General features: G+C 43.7%; 3 protein-coding genes across 8 annotated transcripts; 1 reads left to right on the top strand and 2 right to left on the bottom strand.

Moving 5' to 3' along the window:
* Window positions 1-887: 887 nt before the first annotated feature.
* Window positions 888-14717, bottom strand: LOC129867298 (UV excision repair protein RAD23 homolog B-like). 2 transcript variants are annotated; one of them, XM_055940605.1, is made up of 10 exons: window positions 14108-14717; window positions 12583-12664; window positions 11031-11110; window positions 10378-10715; window positions 10219-10265; window positions 9990-10117; window positions 5167-5308; window positions 4802-5004; window positions 4443-4589; window positions 888-4318 (listed from the first exon to the last, which is right to left on the bottom strand). In XM_055940605.1, the coding sequence occupies exons 1-10, from the start codon at window positions 14174-14176 to the stop codon at window positions 4205-4207; spliced, it is 1350 nt and encodes a 449-aa protein (XP_055796580.1). In that variant the 5' UTR covers window positions 14177-14717; the 3' UTR covers window positions 888-4204. The 2 variants fall into 2 exon arrangements, with proteins under 2 accessions (XP_055796580.1, XP_055796579.1); XM_055940604.1 differs by having other exon boundaries at window positions 10378-10751.
* Window positions 14718-14822: 105 nt separating this feature from the next.
* Window positions 14823-20298, bottom strand: LOC129867297 (calreticulin-like). 2 transcript variants are annotated; one of them, XM_055940603.1, is made up of 10 exons: window positions 20211-20298; window positions 19122-19260; window positions 18413-18514; window positions 17930-18133; window positions 17501-17595; window positions 17182-17391; window positions 16527-16640; window positions 16129-16272; window positions 15952-16044; window positions 14823-15804 (listed from the first exon to the last, which is right to left on the bottom strand). In XM_055940603.1, exons 1-10 carry the CDS (start codon window positions 20265-20267, stop codon window positions 15604-15606), a joined length of 1359 nt encoding a protein of 452 aa, XP_055796578.1. In that variant the 5' UTR covers window positions 20268-20298; the 3' UTR covers window positions 14823-15603. The 2 variants fall into 2 exon arrangements, with proteins under 2 accessions (XP_055796578.1, XP_055796577.1); XM_055940602.1 differs by having other exon boundaries at window positions 19122-19281; window positions 20211-20277.
* On the top strand, window positions 19275-24901 carry c12h19orf44 (chromosome 12 C19orf44 homolog). Of its 4 annotated transcripts, none has more exons than XM_055940598.1 (9): window positions 19275-19596; window positions 20696-20854; window positions 20989-21657; window positions 21761-22163; window positions 22335-22417; window positions 22495-22981; window positions 23103-23201; window positions 23439-23605; window positions 24502-24901. In XM_055940598.1, exons 2-9 carry the CDS (start codon window positions 20708-20710, stop codon window positions 24589-24591), a joined length of 2145 nt encoding a protein of 714 aa, XP_055796573.1. In that variant the 5' UTR covers window positions 19275-19596; window positions 20696-20707; the 3' UTR covers window positions 24592-24901. The 4 variants fall into 4 exon arrangements, with proteins under 4 accessions (XP_055796573.1, XP_055796575.1, XP_055796576.1 ...); XM_055940600.1 differs by having other exon boundaries at window positions 23112-23201; XM_055940599.1 differs by lacking the exon at window positions 19275-19596 and adding an exon at window positions 20309-20498.
* Window positions 24902-24985: the final 84 nt, after the last annotated feature.

The raw sequence follows: 24985 nt of genomic DNA on the forward strand, positions 1-24985 counted from the left end.
GAAAAGGGTCTGAATACTATGTAAATATGGTATTTAAAAAGAAGAATGTTTTCACTTTGTCGTTATAGGGTATTGTGTGCAAATTGATGAGGAAATGTAATTTAAAATTAGAATAAGGCTGTAACATAACAAAATGTGGAAAAAGGGAAGGTGTCTGAATACTTTCCGAATGCACTGTAAGTAAACTCAGCAACAAAAAAAACATCCTCTCACTGACAACTGTGTATATTTTCAGCAAACTTAACATGTGTAAATATTTGTATGAACATAACAAGATTCAACAACTGAGACATAAACTGAACAAGTTCCACAGACATGTGATTAACATAAATGGAATAAAGTGTCCCTGAACAAAGGGGTGGATCAAAATCAAAAGTAACAGTCAGTATCTGGTGTGGCCACCAGCTGCATTAAGTACTGCAGTGCATCTTCTCCTCGTGGAGGTCCCAGACGTGCTCAATGGGATTGAGATTCAGGCTCTTCGCTGGCCATGGCAGAACACTGACATTCCTGTCTTACAGGAAATCATGCACAGAATGAGCAGTATGGCTGGTGGTATTGTCATGCTGGAGGGTCATGTCAGGATGAGGATGGGAAACAGTGTTTAAACCCTTTACAATGAAGATCTGTGAAGTTATTTGGATTATTACTAATTATCTTTGATAGACAGGGTCCTGAAAAAGGGACGTTTCTTTTTTTTGCTGAGTTTATGTTTAAAATCAAATACTTTTAGACTTTTACGTAAGTAATACTTTACTGGGTGACTTTCACTTTAGTCATTTTCTATTACGGTATCTTTACTTTTACTCAAGAATGACAATTGGGTACTTTTTCCGCCACTAGATTCAAGATGCATAGTCTTGTGTAATCATAACCAATGACACAACTTTAAAGCTTTGAAAACCTATTTATTGTACATAACGCTGAAACAATAACCTTAAAAAACATTCAGCAAACCTTCAAGTGGTGCATTTAAGGCTAAATCCCTATGCTTTATTGTAGTTTCAAAGAAGAAAAAACTAAAAGTTAAACAACAAAACAAGATGATAAAAATCAATATCATCAGTCCTGTGGTTCCACAGCATGCCATAGCTCAGCTTAAGCCTCTGTTATAGAACTCATGCAATCAACCAACCAACCCTACATCGCTCAGAGCAACAGTCTTCACAATAAAGTGGCTTGCTTTGCAAAAGCTGAAATCAACTCCATTTACATTATGGTCAGCTGGCTCAATCTTTCTCGTCTACACAGAAGAGAAAAGAAAAAGCAGAGGCCAGTGTTGCGTGTTGTTCACACAAAACTGGGGGGTTTCTAGCACTTCCAGAACTTCACTGCACTTTTAACACCTTTTATAGGATGGCTGTTTGATTATGATAGGCAATATAAATCCTATGGCACTCATCTATGAATAATTAAAAGACACATTTTGACTAACCATGGACCTATAAAAAAATCTGTACACAATTTTTCACAAATGAACAATTCATCTTCAACAAAATGAGACTAACCTCAAGGCATGGTAGAGTAATTACATGGATTAAAAAAAAACGTACAGCATGATTTATTTTGACATGATACATTAATGATCAGGGGCAATCAAAACACGCAAGAAAGTTTTCAGGGAGAACAGAATCATCATTACATTTACATTTACATCATTTAGCAGACGCTCTTATCCAGAGCGACTTACAGTAATAGTGAGTGCATACATTTTTATACTAGTCCCCCGTGGGAATCGAACCCACAACCGTGGCACTGCAAGTGCCATGCTCTACCAACTGAGCTACACGGGACTGGTGTGCTTAACATGCTTATGAAATAATAACAAAGGGACATGGCTCAAATGACATTCAGCTCGAACTAAAATTCTAATCAAATCAAAATATAGATGAAAACTCTCTTGGTAAATAGTGTGGTCTACAGCTTATCATTAGAACTAGCTTTCAAGTGTTGAGCAAGCATTTGTAAAAAACAACTATGTTGCTCAAACTTCATTTAGTGCAGTCATGTGGTACCTTACAGTGAAACTACACTGGGACACATCTGGAACCAAATCCAGGATTACTCATCATGTCACATCCTACAGTGAAACTATACTGGGACACATCTGGAACCACTGCTGCTACTCTCTGTTTACCGTATATGCATAGTCACTTTAACTATACATTCATGTGCATACTACCTCAATTAGCCCGACTAACCGGTGCCCCCGCACATTGGCTACCGGGACTATCTGCATTGTGTCCTGCCACCCGCCAACCCCTCTTTTTCGCTACTGCTACTCTCTGTTTATCATATATGCATAGTCACTTTAACCATAACTACATGTACATACTACCTCAATTCGTCTGACTAACCGGTGCCTATATATAGCCTCACTACTGTTATAGCCTCGCTACTGTATATAGCCTCACTACTGTTATTATTCACTGTCTTTTCATTGTTGTTTTTTATTTCCTTACTTATCTATTGTTAACCTAATACCTATTTTATACACTGTTTGTTAGGGCCTGTAACTAAGCATTTCACTGTAAGGTTGTTTCGGCACACGTGACAAATAAACTTTGAATTTATTTGATCTGAAATCCAGGATTACTCATCTTGTCTCATCTTACAGTGAAACTATACTGGGGACACATCTGGAACCAAATCCAGGATTTCTCATTATGTCTCATCTTACAGTGTTATCACATTTCAATATGATGACACTTATCAATAACAGAACTTCCTTATCTTTTACACAAACGATTATACATAAACAATAGAAACATTAATTCTGTAAAAGTAAAATAAAGTGCCAAAGTACCTCTCCAACTTTGATATGACATTTCATTTACAAAATATCTGAGTTAAAAAACAAACAATACATTTGAGTTCCATGGCCATTTTGCTGGTTTTGTCACTTTATCACGGAAAACTCAAGTATATTCTCCTAGGAGATATTCTCCCACATAGCAAACACAAATCAAAGTATGTTTGGGGTTTCCTTTGAGAGAGGTTGAAAAGCAATATATGGTGAGGCAAACTTCCACTGTAAATCTATGGATGGACACAGCACAAACAGCAGTAATAGCAGCAGTGATAGCAGCAGTGATAGCAGCAGTAATAGCAGCAGTGATAGCAGCAGTAATAGCAGCAGTGATAGCTGCAGTAATAGCAGCAGTGATAGCAGCAGTAATAGCAGCAGTAATAGCAGCAGTGATAGCAGCAGTAATAGCAGCAGTGATAGCAGCAGTAATAGCAGCAGTGATAGCTGCAGTAATAGCAGCAGTAATAGCAGCAGTGATAGCAGCAGTGATAGCAGCAGTAATAGCAGCAGTAATAGCAGCAGTGATAGCAGCAGTAATAGCAGCAGTGATAGCAGCAGTGATAGCAGCAGTAATAGCAGCAGTAATAGCAGCAGTAATAGCAGCAGTGATAGCAGCAGTGATAGCTGCAGTAATAGCAGCAGTAATAGCAGCAGTAATAGCAGCAGTGATAGCAGCAGTACTAGCTGCAGTAATAGCAGCAGTGATAGCAGCAGTGATAGCAGCAGTGATAGCAGCAGTAATAGCAGCAGTAATAGCAGCAGTAATAGCAGCAGTGATAGCAGCAGTGATAGCTGCAGTAATAGCAGCAGTAATAGCAGCAGTGATAGCAGCAGTGATAGCAGCAGTAATAGCAGCAGTGATAGCAGCAGTAATAGCAGCAGTGATAGCAGCAGTGATAGCAGCAGTAATAGCAGCAGTAATAGCAGCAGTGATAGCAGCAGTAATAGCAGCAGTGATAGCAGCAGTAATAGCAGCAGTAATAGCGGCAGTGATAGCAGCAGTAATAGCAGCAGTAATAGCAGCAGTGATAGCAGCAGTAATAGTAGCAGTGATAGGAGCAGTAATAGCAGCAGTAATAGCAGCAGTAATAGCAGCAGTGATAGCAGCAGTAATAGCAGCAGTATTAGCAGCAATGATCGCAGTGAGAAGCCGCAGTAGTAGCAGCAGTGATAGCAGCAGTAAGAGCATCAGTGAGCAAGAGAGCCCACTGAGAGCTAACATACTCAGAGAGAATGGAGAAGGCATAGCATACAGTAACTAAACATCACGTCTTTGTCCAATGACAAGTCACTTTTGGTAACCTTTTCCACTCCTTCCTTCCAAAGCGCATTTTGTAGCACTATCACTCGTTCTCTAGCCCTCCATTCTTCCCCTTCATGCTGACGCATGCACATTCACTCGTCATCAAATGTTTGTTGGAGCAGGAAATTAGCAGCTAAATTCTCATTCTTCTCACATGCGAAATATGCTTGAATGACAAGTCCCTCTGGAAATCCCAAGGCTTTTAACTGTAATGAAAACACATAGGCAACTGTCAGCTCGGAAACACATAACCAATGACACAGCGAGCTTTCCATTGAGAAAGTGATATAAATTAGTTCAATCTCAATTATTAACCATAAATACTCATACCCTCTCGATGGCCTCCTTCTCTTGTGAGGTGACCTGGACGTAGTTAGTCTGTGGCGCCCCCTGAGCCTCAACTCCATCCTCTACCATCTCTCCTCCTTGGGGCTCGTTCAGCATCTGCACAAACCGCTCCTGGTGCTGGGTAATTTGCTGCAAAGAAAGAACATCATCATATAAACCCTTACGAACACAAATAATGATTTCCTTTTTAGTAGGCTAAGCCAAAACAGATTCTAAAGGGCAGAATATTTCCACCCTCCCATAAGACCAGATTGGGTCTGGAAAGCCAAGCCGATGAGCATGGCTACATGGATGGAGAGAGACTACATGCAGTCACTGGGATGTCCAGTCTCCCCACTGACCTGCAGCAGCTGGGGGTTGTCTCTGCCTAGCTGCTGGAGCAGGGCAGGAAGGAGAGCTGGGTTCTGCTGGATGACCTGTCTCATCTGCTGGAACTGTGGCTGGTTCCTCAAAAACTCCAGGGGGTTCTCACCCCCAGTACCTCCACCAGTAAGCCCACCAGTCAGCCCACCAGATGAGGGGGGCTGCTGGGTTGAAGACACTGCTGCAAAACAAGAATTAATGGACAGAGAGTTCAAAGACCTCTATGAAACACAGTACCAGTACAGTAACACAGGACAATGTGCGTCCAGAGAAATGATTGGTTGGTATGAGAGACACATGGGCCTGGTAAAAGAACAAGAGTAGAGTGGGTGGGTGGTCTCACTCGTGGCTGCTGATGGGGGCTGGGTTCTATCTGAGGCTGGAGCAGGGGCTGGGGCAGGAGCTGGGGCAGTGGGGTTGAGGTTGGCCAGAACTGTGGGTAGGAACGCCTCCGGTGGCAGAAGGTCAGCCTCGGCCGGAATCCCCTGGATGAAGTAGAGATAAGAATTTATGATGCCTCGGGACAATTAAATAATAATAATGAAGTGCATTTATATTGCTCTCTTCTAAGTTCTCAAAGCGCTTTGCATTGTAAGGGAGACAGATGGATAAACACACAGCTTTGAGACTGAAAATATTTTTTTATTCTGTGTGCATACTTCTGTCAGATTGTGGAAAAGAGTGTGGTGGAACCTAGGAATTAGCTCCACTGCTTCCAGGTCATAATACACTAATCTACCATTATCTTCTTTGGGGTAGGGGGCAGTATTTTCACGTCCGGATGAAAAGCGTGCCCAGAGTAAACTGCCTGCTACTCAGGCCCAGATCCTAGGATATGCATAGTATTAGTAGATTTGGATAGAAAACACAAACACTGAAGTTTCTAAAACTGTTTGAATGATGTCTGTGAGTATAACAGAACTTATATGGCAGGCAAAAACCTGAGAAAAAATCCAAACAGGAAGTGGGAAATCTGAGGTTTGTAGTTCTTGAACTCACCCCTATCGAATACACAGTGGGATATGGGTTATTCTTCACTTCCTAAGGCTTCCACTAGATGTCAACCGTTTCTAGAACGTTGTTTCAGGCTGCTCATGTGAAGGGGGGCCAGATGAGAGATGTTTGACTAAGGGGTCTGCCTACAGCCATGTTCTCAGTCACACGCTTTCACTTGAGAGGTTGCTCTCATTCCAGTGCTTTTCTACAGAGAATGGAATTCTCCAGTTGGAACATTATTGAACTTTTATGATAAAAACATCCTAAAGATTGACTCTATATTTAGTTTGACAAGTTTCTTCGATCTGTAATATAACTTTTTGAACGTTTCGTCCGAATAGACCAGATCGCACTTTTGGATTGTTTACCAAACGTCCTAGCAAAAGAAGCTATTGGACATAAATGGACATAAATTATGGACATTATCGAACAAAACAAGCATTTATTGTGGAACTGCGATTTCTGGGAGTGCATTCTGATGAAGATCATCAAAGGTAAGTGAATATTTAGAATACTATTGTCACGTTCCTGACCGGTTTTCTGTTATTTTGTATGTGTTTGACGGTCAGGGCGTGAGTTTGGGCGGGTAGTCTATGTTGTGTGTTTCTATGTTTGTTAAGGGTGACCTGATATGGCTCTCAATTAGAGGCAGGTGCTTTTCATTTCCTCTGATTGAGAGCCATATTAAGGTAGGTGTTTTCACACTGTTTGTTTGTGGGTGGTTGTTCCTGTGTCTGTGTAATCCACATGGGACTGTTTCGTTTGTTCGTTCGTTTTAGGTAGTCTGTTCCTGTTCTTGCGTCCTTCGTCTATATGTAAGTTCGTTTGTTTCAGGTCTGTTGCCTTCGTTTATTGTTTTGTAGTTTGTTCTAGTGTTTTGTCAGTGTTTTCGTCTGTTCATTAAAGTCAGTATGTATTCATCACCCGCTGCGCCTTGGTCCGTTAATACACCACCAGACGAACGTTACAGAATCACCCACCAAACCCGGATCAAGCAGCGGGTTAACGGACAGCGCACGAAGCAGGATTTCTGGTCTTGGGAGGAAATCATGGAAGGAAAAGGACCATGGGCAAAAGTTGAAGTGAATCGCCGCCCATGGGAACAGCTGGAGGCAGCTTGGAGAGCGGAGGAAACCGGAGAGAGGAACCGGCGTTATGAGGGGACGCGTCTAGCACGGAAGCCCGAAAAGCCCGCAAGTACAACCCACTTTGTACTTGCTAAGAGGTAGTGGGTCTAGGGCAGGTAGGAGACCCGCGCCCACTTCCCAGGGTAACGGGAGTGCGGGCAGAGAGCGGGAGTACGGGCAGACACCGTGTTACGCAGGAGAGTGCACGGTGTCTCCTGTATGTGTGCATAGCCCGGTGAGGGTTATTCCACCTCCCCGCACTGGTAGGGCTAGATTGAGCATTGAGCCAAGTGCCATGAAGCCGGCTCTACATATCTGGCCACCAGTACGTCTCCTTGGGCCGGCTTACATGGCACCAGCCTTACGCATGGTGTCCCCGGTTCGCCTACATAGCCCGGTGCGGGTTATTCCACCTCCCCACACTGGTCAGGCGACGGGGAGCATACAACCAGGTAAGGTTGGGCAGGTTCAGTGCTCAAGGGAGCCAGTACGCCTACATGGTCCGGTATATCCGGCGCTACCTTCCCGCCCCAGCTCAGTACCACCAGTGCCTACACCACGCACCAGGCTTCCAGTGCGTCTCCAGAGCCCTGTTCCTCCTCCACGCACTCTCCCTATGGTGCGTGTCTCCAGCCCAGTGCCTCCAGTTCCGGCACCACGCACTAAGCCACCTGTGCGTCTCCAGAGCCCTGTACGCACTGTTCCTTCTCCCCGCACTCGCTCTGAGGTGCGTGCCCTCAGCCCGGTACCTCCAGTTCCGGTACCCCGCACCAGGCCTATAGTGCGCATTGAGAGTCCAGTGTGCCCTGTTGTTGTTCCCCGCACTAGCCTGAAGGTGCGTGTCCTTAGCCCGGTACCTCGAGTTCCGGTACCACGCACCAGGCCTACAGTGCGTCTCAGCCGGCCAGAGTCTGCCGTCTGCCCAGCGGCGCCTGAACTGCCCGTCTGCCCAACGGCGCCTGAACTGTCCGTCTGCCCAACGCCGTCTGAACTGTCCGTCTGCCAAGCGCCGCATGAACTGCCCGTCTGTATTGAGCCTTCAAAGCCGCCCGTCGGTACTGAGCCTTCAAAGCCGCCCGTCTGCCATGAGCCTACAGAGCCGTCCGCCAGACAGGAGCCGCTAGAGCCTTCCGCCAGACAGGAGCCGCTAGAGCCTTCCACCCGACAGGAGCCGCCAGAGCCTTCCGCCAGACAGGAGCAGCCAAAGCCTTCCGCCAGACAGGAGCAGCCAGAGCCTTCCGCCAGACAGGATCAGCCAGAGCCTTCCGCCAGACAGGATCAGCCAGAGCCTTCCGCCAGACAGGATCAGCCAGAGCCTTCAGCGAGCCATGACCAGCCAGAGCCGTCAGCGAGCCATGACCAGCCAGAGCCGTCAGCGAGCCATGACCAGCCAGAGCCGTCAGCGAGCCATGACCAGCCAGAGCCGTCAGCGAGCCATGACCAGCCAGAGCAGTCAGCCAGTCATGAGCTGCCCCTCAACCCAGAGCGGCCATTTATCCAGAACTGCCCCTCAGTCCAGAGCTGTCTCTCTGTCCGGAGCTGCCCTTCAGTCCGGAGTTGCCCCTCTATCCTGAGCTACCTCTCTATCCTGACCTACCTCTCTGTCCTGAGCTATATCTCTGTCCTGAGCTACCTTATCCCGGTGCTGCCCCTTGTCCCGGTGCTGCCCCTTATATTAAGGTTACCATTTAAATTAAGTGGGTGTAAAATGAGGGTGGTCATTCTAAGGGGGAGACGTAAGCTGGGATTGACTATGGTGGGGTGGGGACCTCGCCCAGAGCCTGAGCCACCACCGTGGTCAGACGCCCACCCAGACCCTCCCCTAGACTTTGTGCTGGTGCGCCCGGAGTTCGCACCTTAAGGGGGGGGGGGTTATGTCACGTTCCTGACCGGTTTTCTGTTATTTTGTATGTGTTTGACGGTCAGGGCGTGAGTTTGGGTGGGTAGTCTATGTTGTGTGTTTCTATGTTTGTTAAGGGTGACCTGATAAGGCTCTCAATTAGAGGCAGGTGGTTTTCATTTCCTCTGATTGAGAGCCATATTAAGGTAGGTGTTTTCACACTGTTTGTTTGTGGGTGGTTGTTCCTGTGTCTGTGTAATCCAAATGGGACTGTTTCGTTTGTTCGTTCGTTTTAGGTAGTCTGTTCCTGTTCTTGCGTCCTTCGTCTATATGTAAGTTCGTTTGTTTCAGGTCTGTTGCCTTCGTTTATTGTTTTGTAGTTTGTTCTAGTGTTTTGTCAGTGTTTTCGTCTGTTCATTAAAGTCAGTATGTATTCATCACCCGCTGCGCCTTGGTCCGTTAATACACCACCAGACGAACGTTACAACTATTTATGAATAATGCTGACTACCCAACATGGCGGATATTTCTCTGGCTGGTTTGGGCTCTGAGCGCCGTTCTCAGATTATGCTTTTTCCGTAAAGTTTTTTTGAAATCTGACACAGCGGTTGCATTAATTAAGGAGAAGTGTATCTAAAGTTTCATGTATAATAGCTGTATTTTCATCAACATTTATTATGAGTATTTCTGTGAATTTATGTGGCTCTCTGCAATATCACTGCATGTTTTGGAACTACTGAATCTAACACGCCAATGTAAAATAAGATTTTTGGATATAAATATGAACTTTACCTAACAAAACATACATGTATTGTGTAACATGTAGTCCTATGAGTGTCATCTGATGAAGATCATCAAAGGTTATTGATTCATTTTCTCTCTATTTGTGCTTTTTGTGACTCCTCTCTTTGGCGGGAAAAATGGCTGGGTTTTTCTGTGAGTTGGTGGTGACCTAACATAATCATTTGTGGAGCTTTCGCTGTAAAGCATTTTTGAAATCAGACACTGTGGCTGGATTAACGAGAATTTTATCTTTAAAATGGTGCCTAATACTTGTATGTTTGAGAAATTTGATTTATGAGTTTTCTGTTGATTTGTATTTGGCGCCCTGCAATTTTATTGGCTGTTGGCGAGGGGTTCCACTAGCGGAACGGGGTTGCCCAGTCCTAAACAGGTTAAATCACTGATAGGATGGAAACTCACCATTAGCAGGTACTCCACGGCTCTGTCTGGGTTGTTGTAACTGGCTCGCAGCGCTGCAATAACCTGCTCCCTTTCATATCCCATAGACATGATTTCAGACACTAGATTCTCATATGCCTGTCCTGTCACTGTCTCATGAAGAGAGGGGGAAAAGATACAGGGTCATAAATCAATGGGAAGATGAAGCATGATATTGTGATGTGAAAGATTAGACTAGTCTCTTGATTACCCAGTATTGATGCTGCTTCTTCCAGGAGACTTAAATCATCAACAAGGCTGTGAGAATTTTTGGGGGATCAAAACAGACACATTTATGAACTAAAAACATGTTTGCCATCCACATCTTTAAACGATCTAAGATATAAAATATTTTATCATGAGTCAATACCTGGAGGAGGAGAGGGCTGGTGGTGTAGCAAAGGGCTGTTCAGGGTGCTCCCCCTCAGGCTTGTCCTCTGAGAGGGAGGATGCTGCTGCTGCTGCTGGGGATGCACTGGTCCCCAGGGCTGCAGGGGGAATAGAAGCAGGGGCTGGTGCAGGGGGTGTGAAGGACTCCACTGCTTGTGTGAGGTTTGAGGCAGGTGCAGGTGTGAATGTAGGGGACATGGTGGAGATCTCCATGGGGGCAGGGGATGAGGTAGGTCGGGCAATGTCAGAGAGGGACAGCCCAGAAACAGCAGGAGGTGCAGGGGCAGGAGCAGGGGTAGAGGCTGGGGCTGTGGCTGCCTGAGGAGAAATATGTGGAGTAGCTGGAGGTTTGGGCTGTAGGGAGACAACAAACAAGACTGCCCAGAGATGACCACTGTGACTACAGACAACTACCTCATCTTTAGACATCAATATTTCTACAAATACAAATGACTAACTCCTGCTTCCACTGTCATTAACACTGTAATGACAGTATTATTAGCACATAAATGATCTTGTACGTCCTTTGTTAAAGTGTACTATCAATTAATCAATAAAATAAGGAACTCGTATAATATCCTCACATATGAATGGCTATCACAAAAATCCATTAAAACAGTGTTGAAATCTTACCTTTGTAACCATGACCACCAGAAAGTTGTTCTCATCAATTCTGTAGTCTTTTAGAGGTATGTCATCATTCAAGATTTTGCCTACAAAAACACAACAAGAAGAACCTGCTCAATGACACTGAACAAAAATATAAAACACAACATGCATGCAAAGATTTTACTGGGTTACAGTTCATATAAGGAAATAAATCAGCTTAAATGAATTCATTAGGCTCTAATCTATTGATTTCACATGACTGGGAATACAGATATGCATCTGTTGGTCACCACCATTTGCCTAATGCCGCGTGACATATCTCCTTCGCATAGAGTCATCAGGCTGTTGATTGTGGCCGGTGAATGTTGTCCCACTCCTCTTCAATGGCTGTGTGAATTTACTGGAAATTGACGGGAACTGGAACATGCTGTCGTACACGTCGATCCAGAGCATCCCAAACATGCTCAATGGGTGACATGTCTGGTGAGTATGCAAGCCATGGAAGAACTGGGATATTTTCAGCTTCCAGGAATTGTGTACAGATCCTTGTGACATGGGGCCCTGCATTATCATGCTGAAACATGAGGTGATGGCGGTGGATGAATGGCACAACAATGGGCCTTAGGATCTCATCACGGTATCTCTGTGCTTTCAAATTGCCAAAATGCAATTGTGTTCATTGTCCGTAGCTTATGCCTGCCCATACCATAACCCCCCCCCACCACCATGGGGCACTCTGCTCAGCAAACCGCTCGCCTACACAACATCGTACACACTGTCTGCCATCTACCCGGTACAGTTGAAACCGGGATTCATCCATGAAGAGCACACTTCTCCAGCGTGCCAGTGGCCATCGAAGGTGAGCATTTCCCCACTAAAGTCTGTTATGACACCGAACTGCAGTCAGGTCAAGACCCTGGTGAGGGCAACAAGCATGCAGATGAGCTTCTCTGAGACGGTTTTGACAGTTTGTGCAGAAATATTTCGGTTGTGCAAACCCACAGCTTCATCAGCTGTCCGGGTGGCTGGTCTCAGATGATCCCGCAGGTGAAGAAGCCAGATGTGGAGGTCCTGGTCTGGCATGGTTACACATGATCTGCGGTTGTGAGACCGTTTGGACGTACTGACAACTTCTCGAAAACGACAGTTTATGGTAGAGAAATGAACATTCAATTCTCTAGCAACAGCTCTGGTGAACATTCCTGCTGTCAGCATGCCAATTGCATGCTCCCTCAAAACTTGAGACATCTGTGTCATTGTGTTGTGTGAAAAAACTGCACATTTTAGAGTGGCCTTTTATTGTCCAACACAAAGTGCACCTGTGTAATGATTATGCCGTTTAATCTTCTTGAAATGTCACACCTGTCAGATGGATGGATTATCTTGGCAAAGGAGAAATATGATTTTTGTGCATATAGAAAATTTGTGGGATCTTTTATTTAGACTCGTGAAATATAGGACCAACACTTTATATGTTGCGTTTATATTTTTGTTCAGTCTAGATCTATAGGCTACAACATTCCTGATGTGTCCGATAGATATTCAAGATGCAGTTAGTGATTAACTGCTGTTTTACCTGCGTAGATTAACTTTTGCCCCGTGGCTGGATAGCCATCCTTCCCTTTCTCAGTCTCAATCTTCTCCTTCAGGGCTTTTACCTGCCAATAACATAACATAATGACAAATAGGACTAGAGATAGAACACATTTAGTTTGATCTCTATGGGCAGGACATTCTTCTGATTAGTTCTCTGAGGAGAGCACCTCTCCTGGACCTCCTGAACCTAATAAGGTGACACATTATACTGTATGTCTCAGCTCCGTCATAAAGCAGAATCCTTGAGGATTATGGGATTGGAAGTGAAAAGCTGTGAGCCTGTGATTCACATTCTGTCATTACTGCACCTTGTTGTGAGTACTTCAAGGCAGTACACAGATATTTTTATAGACAGATGCATTTCAATGGCTCTACATTCCCTTATGTGATGCACCATACATGTATTTTTAAAGTTGACACACTATACACAAGTTAATGATACAGTAATACATGTTCCAGTTTTAAAACTGAGATGTAGAGTTGCTCAACAGACAGTGTTATCACCAGCAATGTAATATATCTGTCAGTCAATACAGACCTAGGGAAAGAATAGCAATACAGACCTAGGGAAAGAATTTGTAAAGCAGATGCCATAGCTCGTACACAGTTGTACTACTATTTACATTTCTCTAAAGGTTGAGTGTTACTCAATCTTGGTCCTGTTGAACCTCAGGGGATGCAGGCTTTTGTTCCATCCCAGTGCTACTGCTAGTTACTGATTCAACAAATCAGGGTCTTGCTAATCAAATGTTTGTATCTGAACCATTTTCCCAGGTGAGTTGACTGAGAAAGCATTTTCATTGACAGCAGTACTATAGTAGAAAGCTGCTCTAAAGGTAGAACCCTAAAGGTCACTGCTATGTAAGGGGCTATGGTATTTGCATTCTAAAGGGGAAAAGTCAACTGTAAATTAAGCCAAGTATAGAGCAGATACATATGCAAAGAAGACGATGTGTTGACATTGGAAAGGTATTGAAAACAGCAAACAATCATAATATTGTTTAAGAAACCATTTTAAAATACATTTTAATAATCAAGAGCACCCCAATGTATAGCCTGTTATTTTAATAAAGACAATTGTTGTAGAATATCTCAAATGCATTAAATAATGTATATTGTTATTATTAACCTTATCTTTGTATTGTTAATTTTACAGCCTCTCAAACTGTTCTTTCAATGGTACAGTGTATAAACAAATATAGCATAACAAATGTACATAACGCCCCCCTCCATCCGATTCCTATAGTCCAAAAAAGGGGGTATACGAGACCTGGGCTCGTAAAATCTTGCGTCATCATTCATGAGAATACAGCCAGGCAATCTCAGGCGCCACGAATATCGCCATTTGACAACAACACCTAACTGTTACAATGTGACATGAAGAATGACAACATTATATAAAATAGCATCCCCCCTCTCCAGATTAAATCGCATTGTCCAAGGCCCTGGTTGCTCCCAGTCCCTCGGCCTCAAGCATATTTGAGTCACTAACTTCCACTACTCACCGTTAGTTCTGGGTCTATTTCTATTTTAAACGTTTGCTGCTGAAGAGTCTTCAACGTTATCGACAGCATCTTCAAGACGATTCCCGATAATTTCCAGACGCTAAAAAGGCTCTACACCAGTATTCACACCAGTTTCTGTAGGCTACTGTTGCCACAGTAGGACCTAGTTGTGTGACTCAGCTATCACTGTATTGGTTGTGTTGTAGTCAGACGCCATCTACTTGCTGCCTGAGACAAGACATACTGCTGGGGCTAGGGCTATACCACGTGAATCTAAATTATTGTGCATATGATTTACCCAATATCAAATGCTGTTCTAGTCTCACCTCTTACAAAATTACTTAGGGGGTTTTCAAGAAGCATATAAAACATGACTGACGGAGACATTCATTTACAAAATGATCAGTTATGGAATTTTACAACTATTAGAAAGCAAACAAATTCAGTGGTTTCTTTCTACTGAAAATGTTGTGTACTGTTACTGACAAACTTGCAAGTATTGCTGTATCTGGGTATGGATCGTTCCAGAACATGGTTTGGAGAAAAGGCCCACCGCCCTGTCCTGACTGTCCTCAGAGGCAGTGACCTGAAATAAAACACACTCAAGCATGGTCAAGAGTACCTCTACTCATTGTGTCTACAACACCAAACTAGAACTGTTACAGCAAACCCATCCATATCACAAAATCAGTAAGAATCTAACTTTTCTGGAATGTAAGTCTCCTGAAAATACTTTTATTGAAAGAAAAAGCTTAATTTATTCACTGAAACCGTACTCTGCGGACAGTGACATGTTTAAGATTGTGAGTCACAGTTTAGATCCTTTAGTCTGATAGTGATGTCTGCGGCTGCCATTCAACTAAAGCAAGGTCTGAGACAGCAACATGTACAAAATAGATAATGGGAGAGTTATGAATGGTGGAGAAACAGAGGATGAATGGAACGAGGGAATAAATTAAAAGGATGTTAATTATAATAATTTATAGTACAGTACTGCATACAACTGTATAAAAATAAATCAAACAAACTACAACTGATATGCACCCAATTTGTTTCCCAAAATAGACAGCATCAGATAAGATTGACGACAAGAATGGGGGGAATAATCCTTTGCTTTGACACTGAAGGGATGAATTGATGGTAGCTGATGATAAAAGCAAGGAAGCCAGTGGCAGCATCACCTAGAGCAACTGTAGGACACATGGACAGGACAGAAAACATTCTGAACAAAGGGGGAAATTATCCTAAATGAATCATTCTCACAGAAACATAAAACTTAAACCCAGTTCTTCAACCCTAAACACCTATTAAAAATTAAAAATGGAACCTCTAAAAAAGGCAAACATTGCCTGCCCCTTTCCCACCCCTCCACTTGAAAAATAGGTTGCCACAGGAAGGGCAAGTCCATAGGGTATTACTCAATGTGATGATGCACAGCAGTCAGTCCATTGGAGAGGAGATAGAACGGGACAGAAACATCTTCTGTTCAGTTTAATTTACAACTCGTCCTTGTCCTTCTTGGGAGTTTCCTCTTCCCCTTCTTCCATTGGGCTGTCCTCTTCCTCCTCCTTTGACTCATCCTCCTCTTCATCTTCATCCCCCTCATCATCAGCAGTGTCCTTCTTGCTCTTCTCCTCCTCTTCTCTCGCTTTCCTCTCCTCCTCCTCCTGTGCATCTTTCATTTTCTTTTCTGGTTCCTATTTTACAAATAAGGAAAGTGGGTCATTGACCGAGCACTGTGGGGCGGTTGTATTTTGGTCTAACATTTGAAAAGGAATAGCAAATTGAACTCATACTAACTTATGCCAAAATAGAAACGTATCATGAAAATAACAAAATCCTACCTTTGTAGTTCCCCAGGTTTCATTTCCAAACTCCTCCGCCTCCTTTACATCATCGCCAATCAGGAAGTTGTCAAAGATGGTGCCAGACTTCACCTATAGAAAGACAGACAAACAAATGTAACATCAAGCCCATAATAACCCTTCAGCTACAAATTTCTCATTCATTGTCTAACATACCTGCCATAGGTCCAGGCCCAGCACTCCAATGTTGTCAAACTTGTAGATGGAGGCGTCGGCTGTGTACTCAGGGTTATCAATCTCAGGATGCACCCAGGTACCTTTGTAATCGGGGTTGTCAATCTGCTTTGGCTTCCACTCTCCCTGAAAAGACAAGGCCAGATATTAGACTACCAGTGGTGACCAACTTGCTGTATAATGCAGCTCATGGAAGGATAACACTCTATAATAACTTGTATTAATAAACTATTTGTAAGTACTGTATATGCATGCGGATTCTAGAGTATATTAACATAATAAGCTTAATCAGCATTTACATAATTTATAAGCATTTATAACAGATTAATAATTGAAGTTATTTGAGTGTTGTCAGCCACTGGTTCAAACTCAGTGTATACCTGATACTCCGGGTTGGGGATCACAGGAGGCTCCCACTCTCCATCCATGTCCACATCCCAGTCATCAGGCTTCTTAGCATCAGGGTCAGGGATGTTCTCAGGCTTCTCCCAGCCCTAGTGAGAAAGTTCAAGATTAGTTGGCCAGTGACAGAACTTAAAGTGCTTTGGACAAAAGAGAGAGAACTCCTGAAATGGTGTAACTAAACCAGGACCACAGAAAGCTCATGCACATCGGCCTTAATAGTCAAATTACTGTTAATATCAGGAAGAAAGATCATACAACATTCTCTAAGCATAATGGGCCCATAATATGGCAGAATGAAATGTGATAGCCATCAAATTCTTTTAAATTGTTTTACCATTATGTAAGAGTAACTAGCCTTGGGGACACTTTGGGATCTGTCCATTTTCCAGTGGATTGATGGAACTGTGTTTCCTGACTAGATGCATTGGGCCGAATAGGGAAACAGTGCTGACTGGACACCAATGCAAAAAAAGGGCTGAGCCTCTTCAGCACATTGTCATTCCCAGTAACAGCTTATAAACTTCTTATAATTACTGTGGACTTGGATTACATTTCTCAAACATGATTCTGATATTACCTATATCAATGCTAGTTTACTTTGATCAAATATCTTCAATCAAAGAGGCTCACCTCTGGCTTGGTGTCTGTAGGATCGTCAATCTTGGGCCTGTCGTCCCAGTCCTCTGGCTTTTTGGCCTCGGGGTCCTTGATGGTCTTTGCGGGCAGAATGTCCCAGTCCTCCTCCAAAGTGCCTGACTCCACTTTCTCATTGTTGATCTTCACCTCGTATGTCTGGTCCGGGTTCAGGATCAGAGTGTACAGGTGTGTCAGCTCGTCATCCTGAAGGGACAAAGTGGAAAGCAGCAGGGGTCAGGTTAGAGGCAAAGAAAGGCCTGACGGGCAATATGCAGTAACAGAATTCAATGCTGAGGGATTTAAAATGTCTTACCTTGCATTTGATTTCTTTCTTGATGAGGTGGTTCTTGCCTTTGTAGTTAAAGATGACGTGAACCTTCTTGGTGCTGTAGCCACAGATGTCTGGCCCTGTGGGATGGATGGGTAGAGAGCATTTAATATATTGATTGTCACGTCAATAAAACACAGAATCTACCTTGAAATCCATGCATTTCTGAAAATGACTGAGGGTCACAAAATCAAATTTTATTGGTCGCATACACATATTTAGCAGATGTTATTGCGGGTGTTGCGAAATGCTTGTTTGTGTTTCTAGCTCCAACAGTGCCATAATATCTAACAATTCACACAAATCTAAAACTAAAAGAATGGAATTAACACACATACATACACAGAGGGATTAATCTCTGACCAAAAATCATTCCTCAGTCAGAAAAACTAGTGGTGCTCTGCACCCACTCACCAAACATGATGTAATACTGCGAGTCCCCGTGCATAGCTGCCTGGTCTAGGTCTGCTGGGAAGATTTTGACATATCCGCCGCCACAGTCGATCTTCTGCTCGTGTTTGACAGTGAACTGGACCACCAGGGGCTTGCCCTCGTTGCTGAAGGGTTCAAAGCGGCTGGACATAGCATAGAAACGGGCATCCTGGCTGGTCTGGAGACCTGTGGAACAGGTAAGAAGATGATACATTAACATCAGTAGGTATAAGGTACAAGTGATGTATAGTTAGTTTACAGTACTGTATGTCATGTGGATTACATTTTGATTAGTGTTGGCGAGAATACGCTTTACATTTGCATTGACAACAATCCACAATCTAAGGGAGCCATTTGCAACCATTTGGCATATGCAAACTCAGACTTAGTGAAGGAGTTAGGCATAACTCCATATTGAAACATCTTGTTGTGATCAAACTACCGCACATCCCTATTTCAGCTCACCTTTATCAGCTTCACCATCGCCATAAAACTTCCCAGCAGTCAGTTTCCACTCTCCATAGTCAGTCTTGTGCTTCGATACAAGCCACCGGCTCTTCCATGCATCTGAAACCAACATTTACATTCTTATCAGTCAGGATCTAGGGGAAGTTACATAGATGAGTAGGGATGGTAGGAAATCAAATAACAAATCAAAAGTGAAAGAATCAAATACAGTGCACTGCTGAGTAATATAATACTTTGATGAAACAAAATGACAAAAATGGATTTCACCTTGATACTATGTCAAAAGTTCTCTTGATACATAGAAGACACACCATTTGTGTCTTCTACACAGTGTAAAAAGTCTGACCATAAATATATTTTATGACAATTCACTTTCAAATAGATTTTATGCAACAACAAAAAAAATCCAATAAAACTCTAAAACTTCCTTGAAGCACAAGGTGTAGATCTCATGTTCCACATTACAGAAAACTTTTATTTTAACAACAGAAACTACATAATGGAGCTTTTTCCAAGCAATAGCCTAGATACCAAAGTGATTGACTACTACATGCAGAAATAACATTGAATATGTAATTAAAGACCGTAAAGACCAAAACACTACGTTATATGGTACGGTGTGGGCACTTGATTAGATCATCCCAAAACATGATCTATCACATATAAACGTTTTAGCAATGATCAGTAAGACAAAAGTCACATTTACCTCCATCCTGAAATTGTTCCTTGAAGTATACAGTAGCGTCGATGGTGACAGCTACCGATGCAAAAACTGAAAATATTGCCACTGCGACCCTCATGCTTCCACCGTCCCCGCTGTCCAGGTAAACTGTGTCGTTTAGCTCCTTGAAACCCAGTAATAAACGCTTACAGAATAAGGAAACAGGTTATATGATAATTTCTAACTCCGTATTCCTTCACAGATGGCCGTGGCTCATTGGATGAGATCCTGTCCAATGAAATGAGACCACGAGTTATTTTTCGGAAGTGCTCGGATTACACACAGAGAGGAAGAGGCAAAGAGAGAGGCCCAACTCGACGGAAAATCTGTCTCCCTCCAACAGGTTACGTTTTTTCGACCACCAAGCAAGGAGTTTTTGTATGGAGGTCAATGAGCGAGTGTCGTGACAATCCGGCAACATTCGTTGTCTCGAGATGGCTATGCATATTCATTGTATGAGGTTAGTAGCATAGCATCTTTCCATCCAATACAGGCGGTTGACGTCAACAACCCTGATCAAATATTCAAGAGTATTAAAATAATTAGATGTATCCACCGATCCAAAGAAAGGATAGGCGGGAGCAAGACAGCCCACCATGCCGCTTCGACGACTACAACTCCCATTGTTAGGGGAGAGAGAAGCATCTTATCAGTATATCCATCATCTTTGTTTACACATCGGGTCTAGGATCAGATTGCCCAATCCCAAACCCTAGATTTAACGACATGGGGGATAAAACTATCTGACTCTGAACCAGAGGTTAGAGGCAACCTCTTCAACACCGAGTGGGCCATATTTTCAATAATTTCTCTGAATTTGTAAGAGCAGCAATAATAGGGGACGAGAGGGAAACAATTTAGTTTATGTTGTGGATAGTTTTGTAAAATTGTGAAAAACATGTTCACCGATTCTGTGAACCAAGTGGGCTATTCAAATGTGCATGCTATAGTCTAAATGCACCTTTCCACACAGTTACATAGCAAAATAAACGTTCCTCCAATGTTGACACACATATCCACTAGGCTTACTAAATGCAATAAATAACAATAAAATATGGACATTGCATGACATACCTCTGAAACCCCGTGCCTTTTAGCTTTCCGTAGACTGACGCGTTTAAATGATGTCATGTGAGTAAACTGCGATTCGTCCCATGGATACGAGGGACGCTGTTTACAGCGAAACGTTGGATACATTGTAGCGATCGTGGCTGATCGATCCATGGCCAAATCATGTTGTTGCTACAATATTAATCTCAAAACGGACACATCTAATCAAGTACATATGTCGTATGCACTCGTCTGCTTGTTTTGTACACGACTGCAAAGCATATATATATTTGCTAGCAGCCCAGTGTAAATGTAGGTCACTGTATTTTTTTAAACTGCTTAGAACCACTTACGATGAACATAGCTTTGCTTTGTTGTTAAAAAATGTTTTTTTATTCCTGCATTTATTTTTCTATTTCATATGATAAAAAATGACAACGCAGATGTTTTGCAAATATCCAATTGTTGAACAGCTAATCTAACATTAATTTGAATGTGTTTCTAACAAGCTAATAGATAGAATGTGGAATCGTGGTGGCAGGAGTTCAGCTCTGGAAAGAGCACAGGCACAGCTCTCAGAGAGGAGAATAACCAAAAACACTGCTGACTCAAAGGATAACCCAGAGCGTTATGTGGCCAAAGGAACAGTTAAAACCCATGGAGATCCAGTAAGTTAAAGTTAATTTATTTTATACCGTACACCCAATGGATGTTCATTAGCTAAGCTACCCCAAACTGCAAGAATGGTGAGTGCAAAGTATTCACAGAATGTTTTGCATTTCTATTGCAATTTTCTCCCCAGGGATATGTGGACACCATTGCCAATAGGAGAAACACCTCACAAGCCAGACAAACCCCATTCCAGGACCTGAGCGACCTATCGTTATCCTTAGAGGACGACCCACCACCAGAGAGCGTCGGGGCTGGTTGGGGGAGCAGGTTCCTCAAGAAAGCCCCTCCACCTGCTACCAGCCAACCTCCAGCCCTGAGCAGGACCCAGACACAGCCGGTCGAGCCCAAATATGTGACCACATCCCAGAGGAGCTCACAGAGCATGGCCCTGAGCCGACTGGCCCTCATAGAGAACCGCATACGAAACCGGCAACAAGCCAGGGATGGACCAGCGCTGTCTAATAGGAGTACACCACCAGCCCCCCAAGAGAGGGAGATGCCCCTGACCCTGTCTGACCAGTCCAGCAGTGGCCTCAGTATGAAGGGAAAACGCTTCCTGAAGAAGACAGCAAATGCATCACCTATACCTGTTGTAGTTCCCAAGGAGAAAGGCCCGGATCTGGATCTCATGCCATTGGGTGGTTTCAAAGCCCCTACTCCTCCAGTCAGGGTGGCCAGTCGAGGTGTGACTCTGGACAGTGATGAGGAGGATATGAGGAAGCTCCTGGGAGGCTCTTTTGAGTCGTCAGAGGATAGCCTGCACAAAGAAGCAAGAGTGTCTTCACAGACAACTAGAAAGGTACCTCATTGCCTTACTAAGAGTGGTATTATGTATTAATAGCAATTTAGTACCAGCAATGTGCAAACTAACCACCATCTCACCTTTTGATTGTATTCCACAGTCCTTCGTCAAAAGAAGCCAAAAGGTTTCACCCTCACCTCCACTGGCAGACTGGCCATCCTCAGTCAGAGCATTGTCCCGCTCCCCACCCTTTCCTCAACGACTCGGGTCCCCCAATTGCTTCTCCAGCCAAGCCCTGGCACAGCACAGCCCTTCTCTCTCCATCCGCAGTGCCTCAGTGGTCCTCTCTCCATCGCCCTCTCCCCCCAACACTCCCTCCCCAGGCAGACAGGGCTCCCCCCGGGCCAGACACCTCAAGCGCTCCCGGTCCTCACTGTCAGCCCTCAGCGAGGTGCGCTCCCTGGAGGAGCTCTTCCCTGAGGCCTTGGGCTCCCTGATGGAGCTCTACCCTGAGGACCTGCCCTCTGACGATGCCATCAGTGAGAAAAGTGGGGTCTCTGATGGTAAGATGTCATGCGTTAAATATCTGTAGTCTGAGTTGTAGTGAAAAGAAATATAGAAATGAGTAGTGTTTTTCTATATTATTTTGAGTGTGAAGGCTAAACAGTGATGCAGAGCACTTTAATATAATTTACTAAATTCAATTGATTCATTAAGTTATGTTTTCTCTGCAGAATTCGGGCTTAACATTATGTCACTGGACGACCTGGCACCGGTCATCACGCTTGGAATGTCTGAGAACAAAAAAAATAAAAAGGTTGGTAATAATGGCAGCCAGTGGTACCATTCTTTCTGGAAAATGTTTTTCATTTCAGATGAGGTTTTGTTTTCCAGAAAGAAACCAAAGCGGTCAAACACAAGGACCCTGCCCCTAGATCATTTATCGAGGAAGTATCTGGTGAGGAGCAGATCCCATCAGAGGAGCCCAGGGAGGACTATGAGAGTGACTTTGAGAGTGAGATCAGGACTGAGACAGACAGGAGTAGGATGAGTGAGATCTCTGAGCACCTGGGAGACGAGGACAAGGGCGTGTCGGAGGTCAGGAACTACATCGTCTCCGACACATCCCAGCAAGACAAGTACTCCATTGTCTCGGAGGGAGACAGTCATGTCACCCACACAGACTACAGTAGAACCACTTATTCATTCAGTGGCAGAAGCAGCAAGGGTTCCTATTCCCGATCATCATCTCTCTCCCACTCTGTGGCTGACACTATCACGCCGTCTAGTGTGTGGAAAAGACGCTCGCCCAGCAGAAGGAGTGTGAGAGAGGCTGCGGTGCAGACCCAAGCAGACGGACTGGCCTACACCTGGTCCTCCGGTTTGTCCACTAACTAACTGCAGTAATATTTGTAACAGAAAAAACAATATTGCCATTTTAGTCAGTGTAATGTATTAATGGCTACCTGTCTGTCATACCTTTCCTTACATAACACTGTCAGTCTGTGTAGGTATGGCAGCCCTGGGGCCAGCGGTGGGGATGGCCTACGTGGATCCAACCCCTGTTGCAAGTCACACCATCAGTGCAGAGGCTGTGGAGGGTATGTCCTTACAGCCACGCTTCAGTGACAAATTCTCACTCATTTAAAAAATAAGTTAAAACATATATTTTAATAAAATGCCTCAGGTGCGACTCATGCTAGTCGACACACTGTTTCACCCACCTCATTGTCACCATCGCTAACACAATGTCTGAAGCCTAATCTCTTATCTAAACAGGAAAGGCTCAGGTCTTCAACCTACTGACCACACCTATATTGTGTCTACCTCCTCCCAAGCCCTCAGTGCATACAGCCCTGCTGTGTTTGCCCTTAACGACATTCTGAGACAGCAGCTGGCCCTCACCAAACACTTTGTCCAGACCAGCCGCCACCTTCACTCCTCCTTGCTGCAGTCCCTGGGCCCTGCAGACTACACCTACACCACTCTGGAGGACACCAAGGAGGTAGGCTACTCTAATGCCCAATCCTAAATACATTCCTACACATTTACAGAGTACTAAAGGTATAATTGGTAGTCAAACACCCCCCTTGACACTTATCCTCTTATGAGGGCCTCTCAACCTTTGTCAAATATTTGCTTTGGCCTGAAGATATCGACCCTACCTTCATGCTTGTTTACATTATGACAGGGTTTCCCAAACTCGATCCTGCCCCCCCCTGGTTGCACATTTAGTTTTTTGCCCTAGCACTACACAGCTGATTCAAATAATCAAAGCTTAAGGAGTTGGTTATTTTAATCAGCTGTGTAGTGCTAGGGAAAAAAACAAACGTGCACCCAGGCGGGGCCTCAGTACCAAGTTCAGGAAACCTTGCATTAATACAACGTGGAGCCGGCGCGAGATATGGGTCAGAAAACATGCAGGAATGTGATATACCTCTGTACTCCAAATGTTACCTTTATTCACACTGATACATCGCGAAGATATTTTTTTTTCTTTCTGAAAACTTCCCCTTTCGTACTCACCACGGCAGCAATTTTGGAATGGCGGTGTCTGCCAATTAGCTCCGTTGTTGTTGAACGCGATGTGCCATTCCATAATAGCTGCTGTGGCTACTGGTAACTAGCAGTATTTAAATCTTCAATGGAGCAGTGTGGATTAAAGTAAAATTTGAGGTACAGCGGCATATCCCATCCATGCTTCGAGATGTTTCCTGATCCATATCTCGCGCTGGCCCAGTGTCTTAATGTAACCATGATTGCGTTCCGACCTCAGTGTAAACAAGTGTAACTGTGGACCCTAATTGTTTTCACACTTCTTACACTGTCCATTTGTAGTCATAATCCAAGACAAAGATTGGCATTTTCAGATTTTGTTCAACTGTGTGATCTTTGTTATAGTTCATTCGCTGTCACAAGTCTCCCCAGCTGACCATGGAAGAGGCCTTGGAGGAGGTTCTTCAGGAAATGAGAGAGTATCACTATATCTGACAAACAGGAGCTGCCTGGACTCCACTCAGCACTGGAAATGTATGGACACTTTACATGGTACTATTAAAACATTTTATACCAGATCATTTTTGTAATAAAAAAAAATGTATTAGTTGGGGCATGTGAGACCGACCTACAGATCAGGACATCCTTATGACAAGTGTCATGTTCAATAGAATGTTTCATTTTTATATTCAGATCAATGAGGACATTTGTAATGCTGTTCAATAAAAATTAAGAACTGTTTTTTTATTTTTTTTTACCTTGATATTAAATGGAGCATCTTTGATGCTTGATTCTGAAGGGACAATTCTTTTCTCTTATGTTATTTACAGTGTACATTTAAGTTCAAGCGGAGACAAACTGAGCGCATTCATTCAAACAAATCTTTACA

The sequence above is a fragment of the Salvelinus fontinalis genome, chromosome 12, assembly GCF_029448725.1.
Source record: "Salvelinus fontinalis isolate EN_2023a chromosome 12, ASM2944872v1, whole genome shotgun sequence".
Lineage (NCBI taxonomy): Eukaryota > Metazoa > Chordata > Actinopteri > Salmoniformes > Salmonidae > Salvelinus > Salvelinus fontinalis.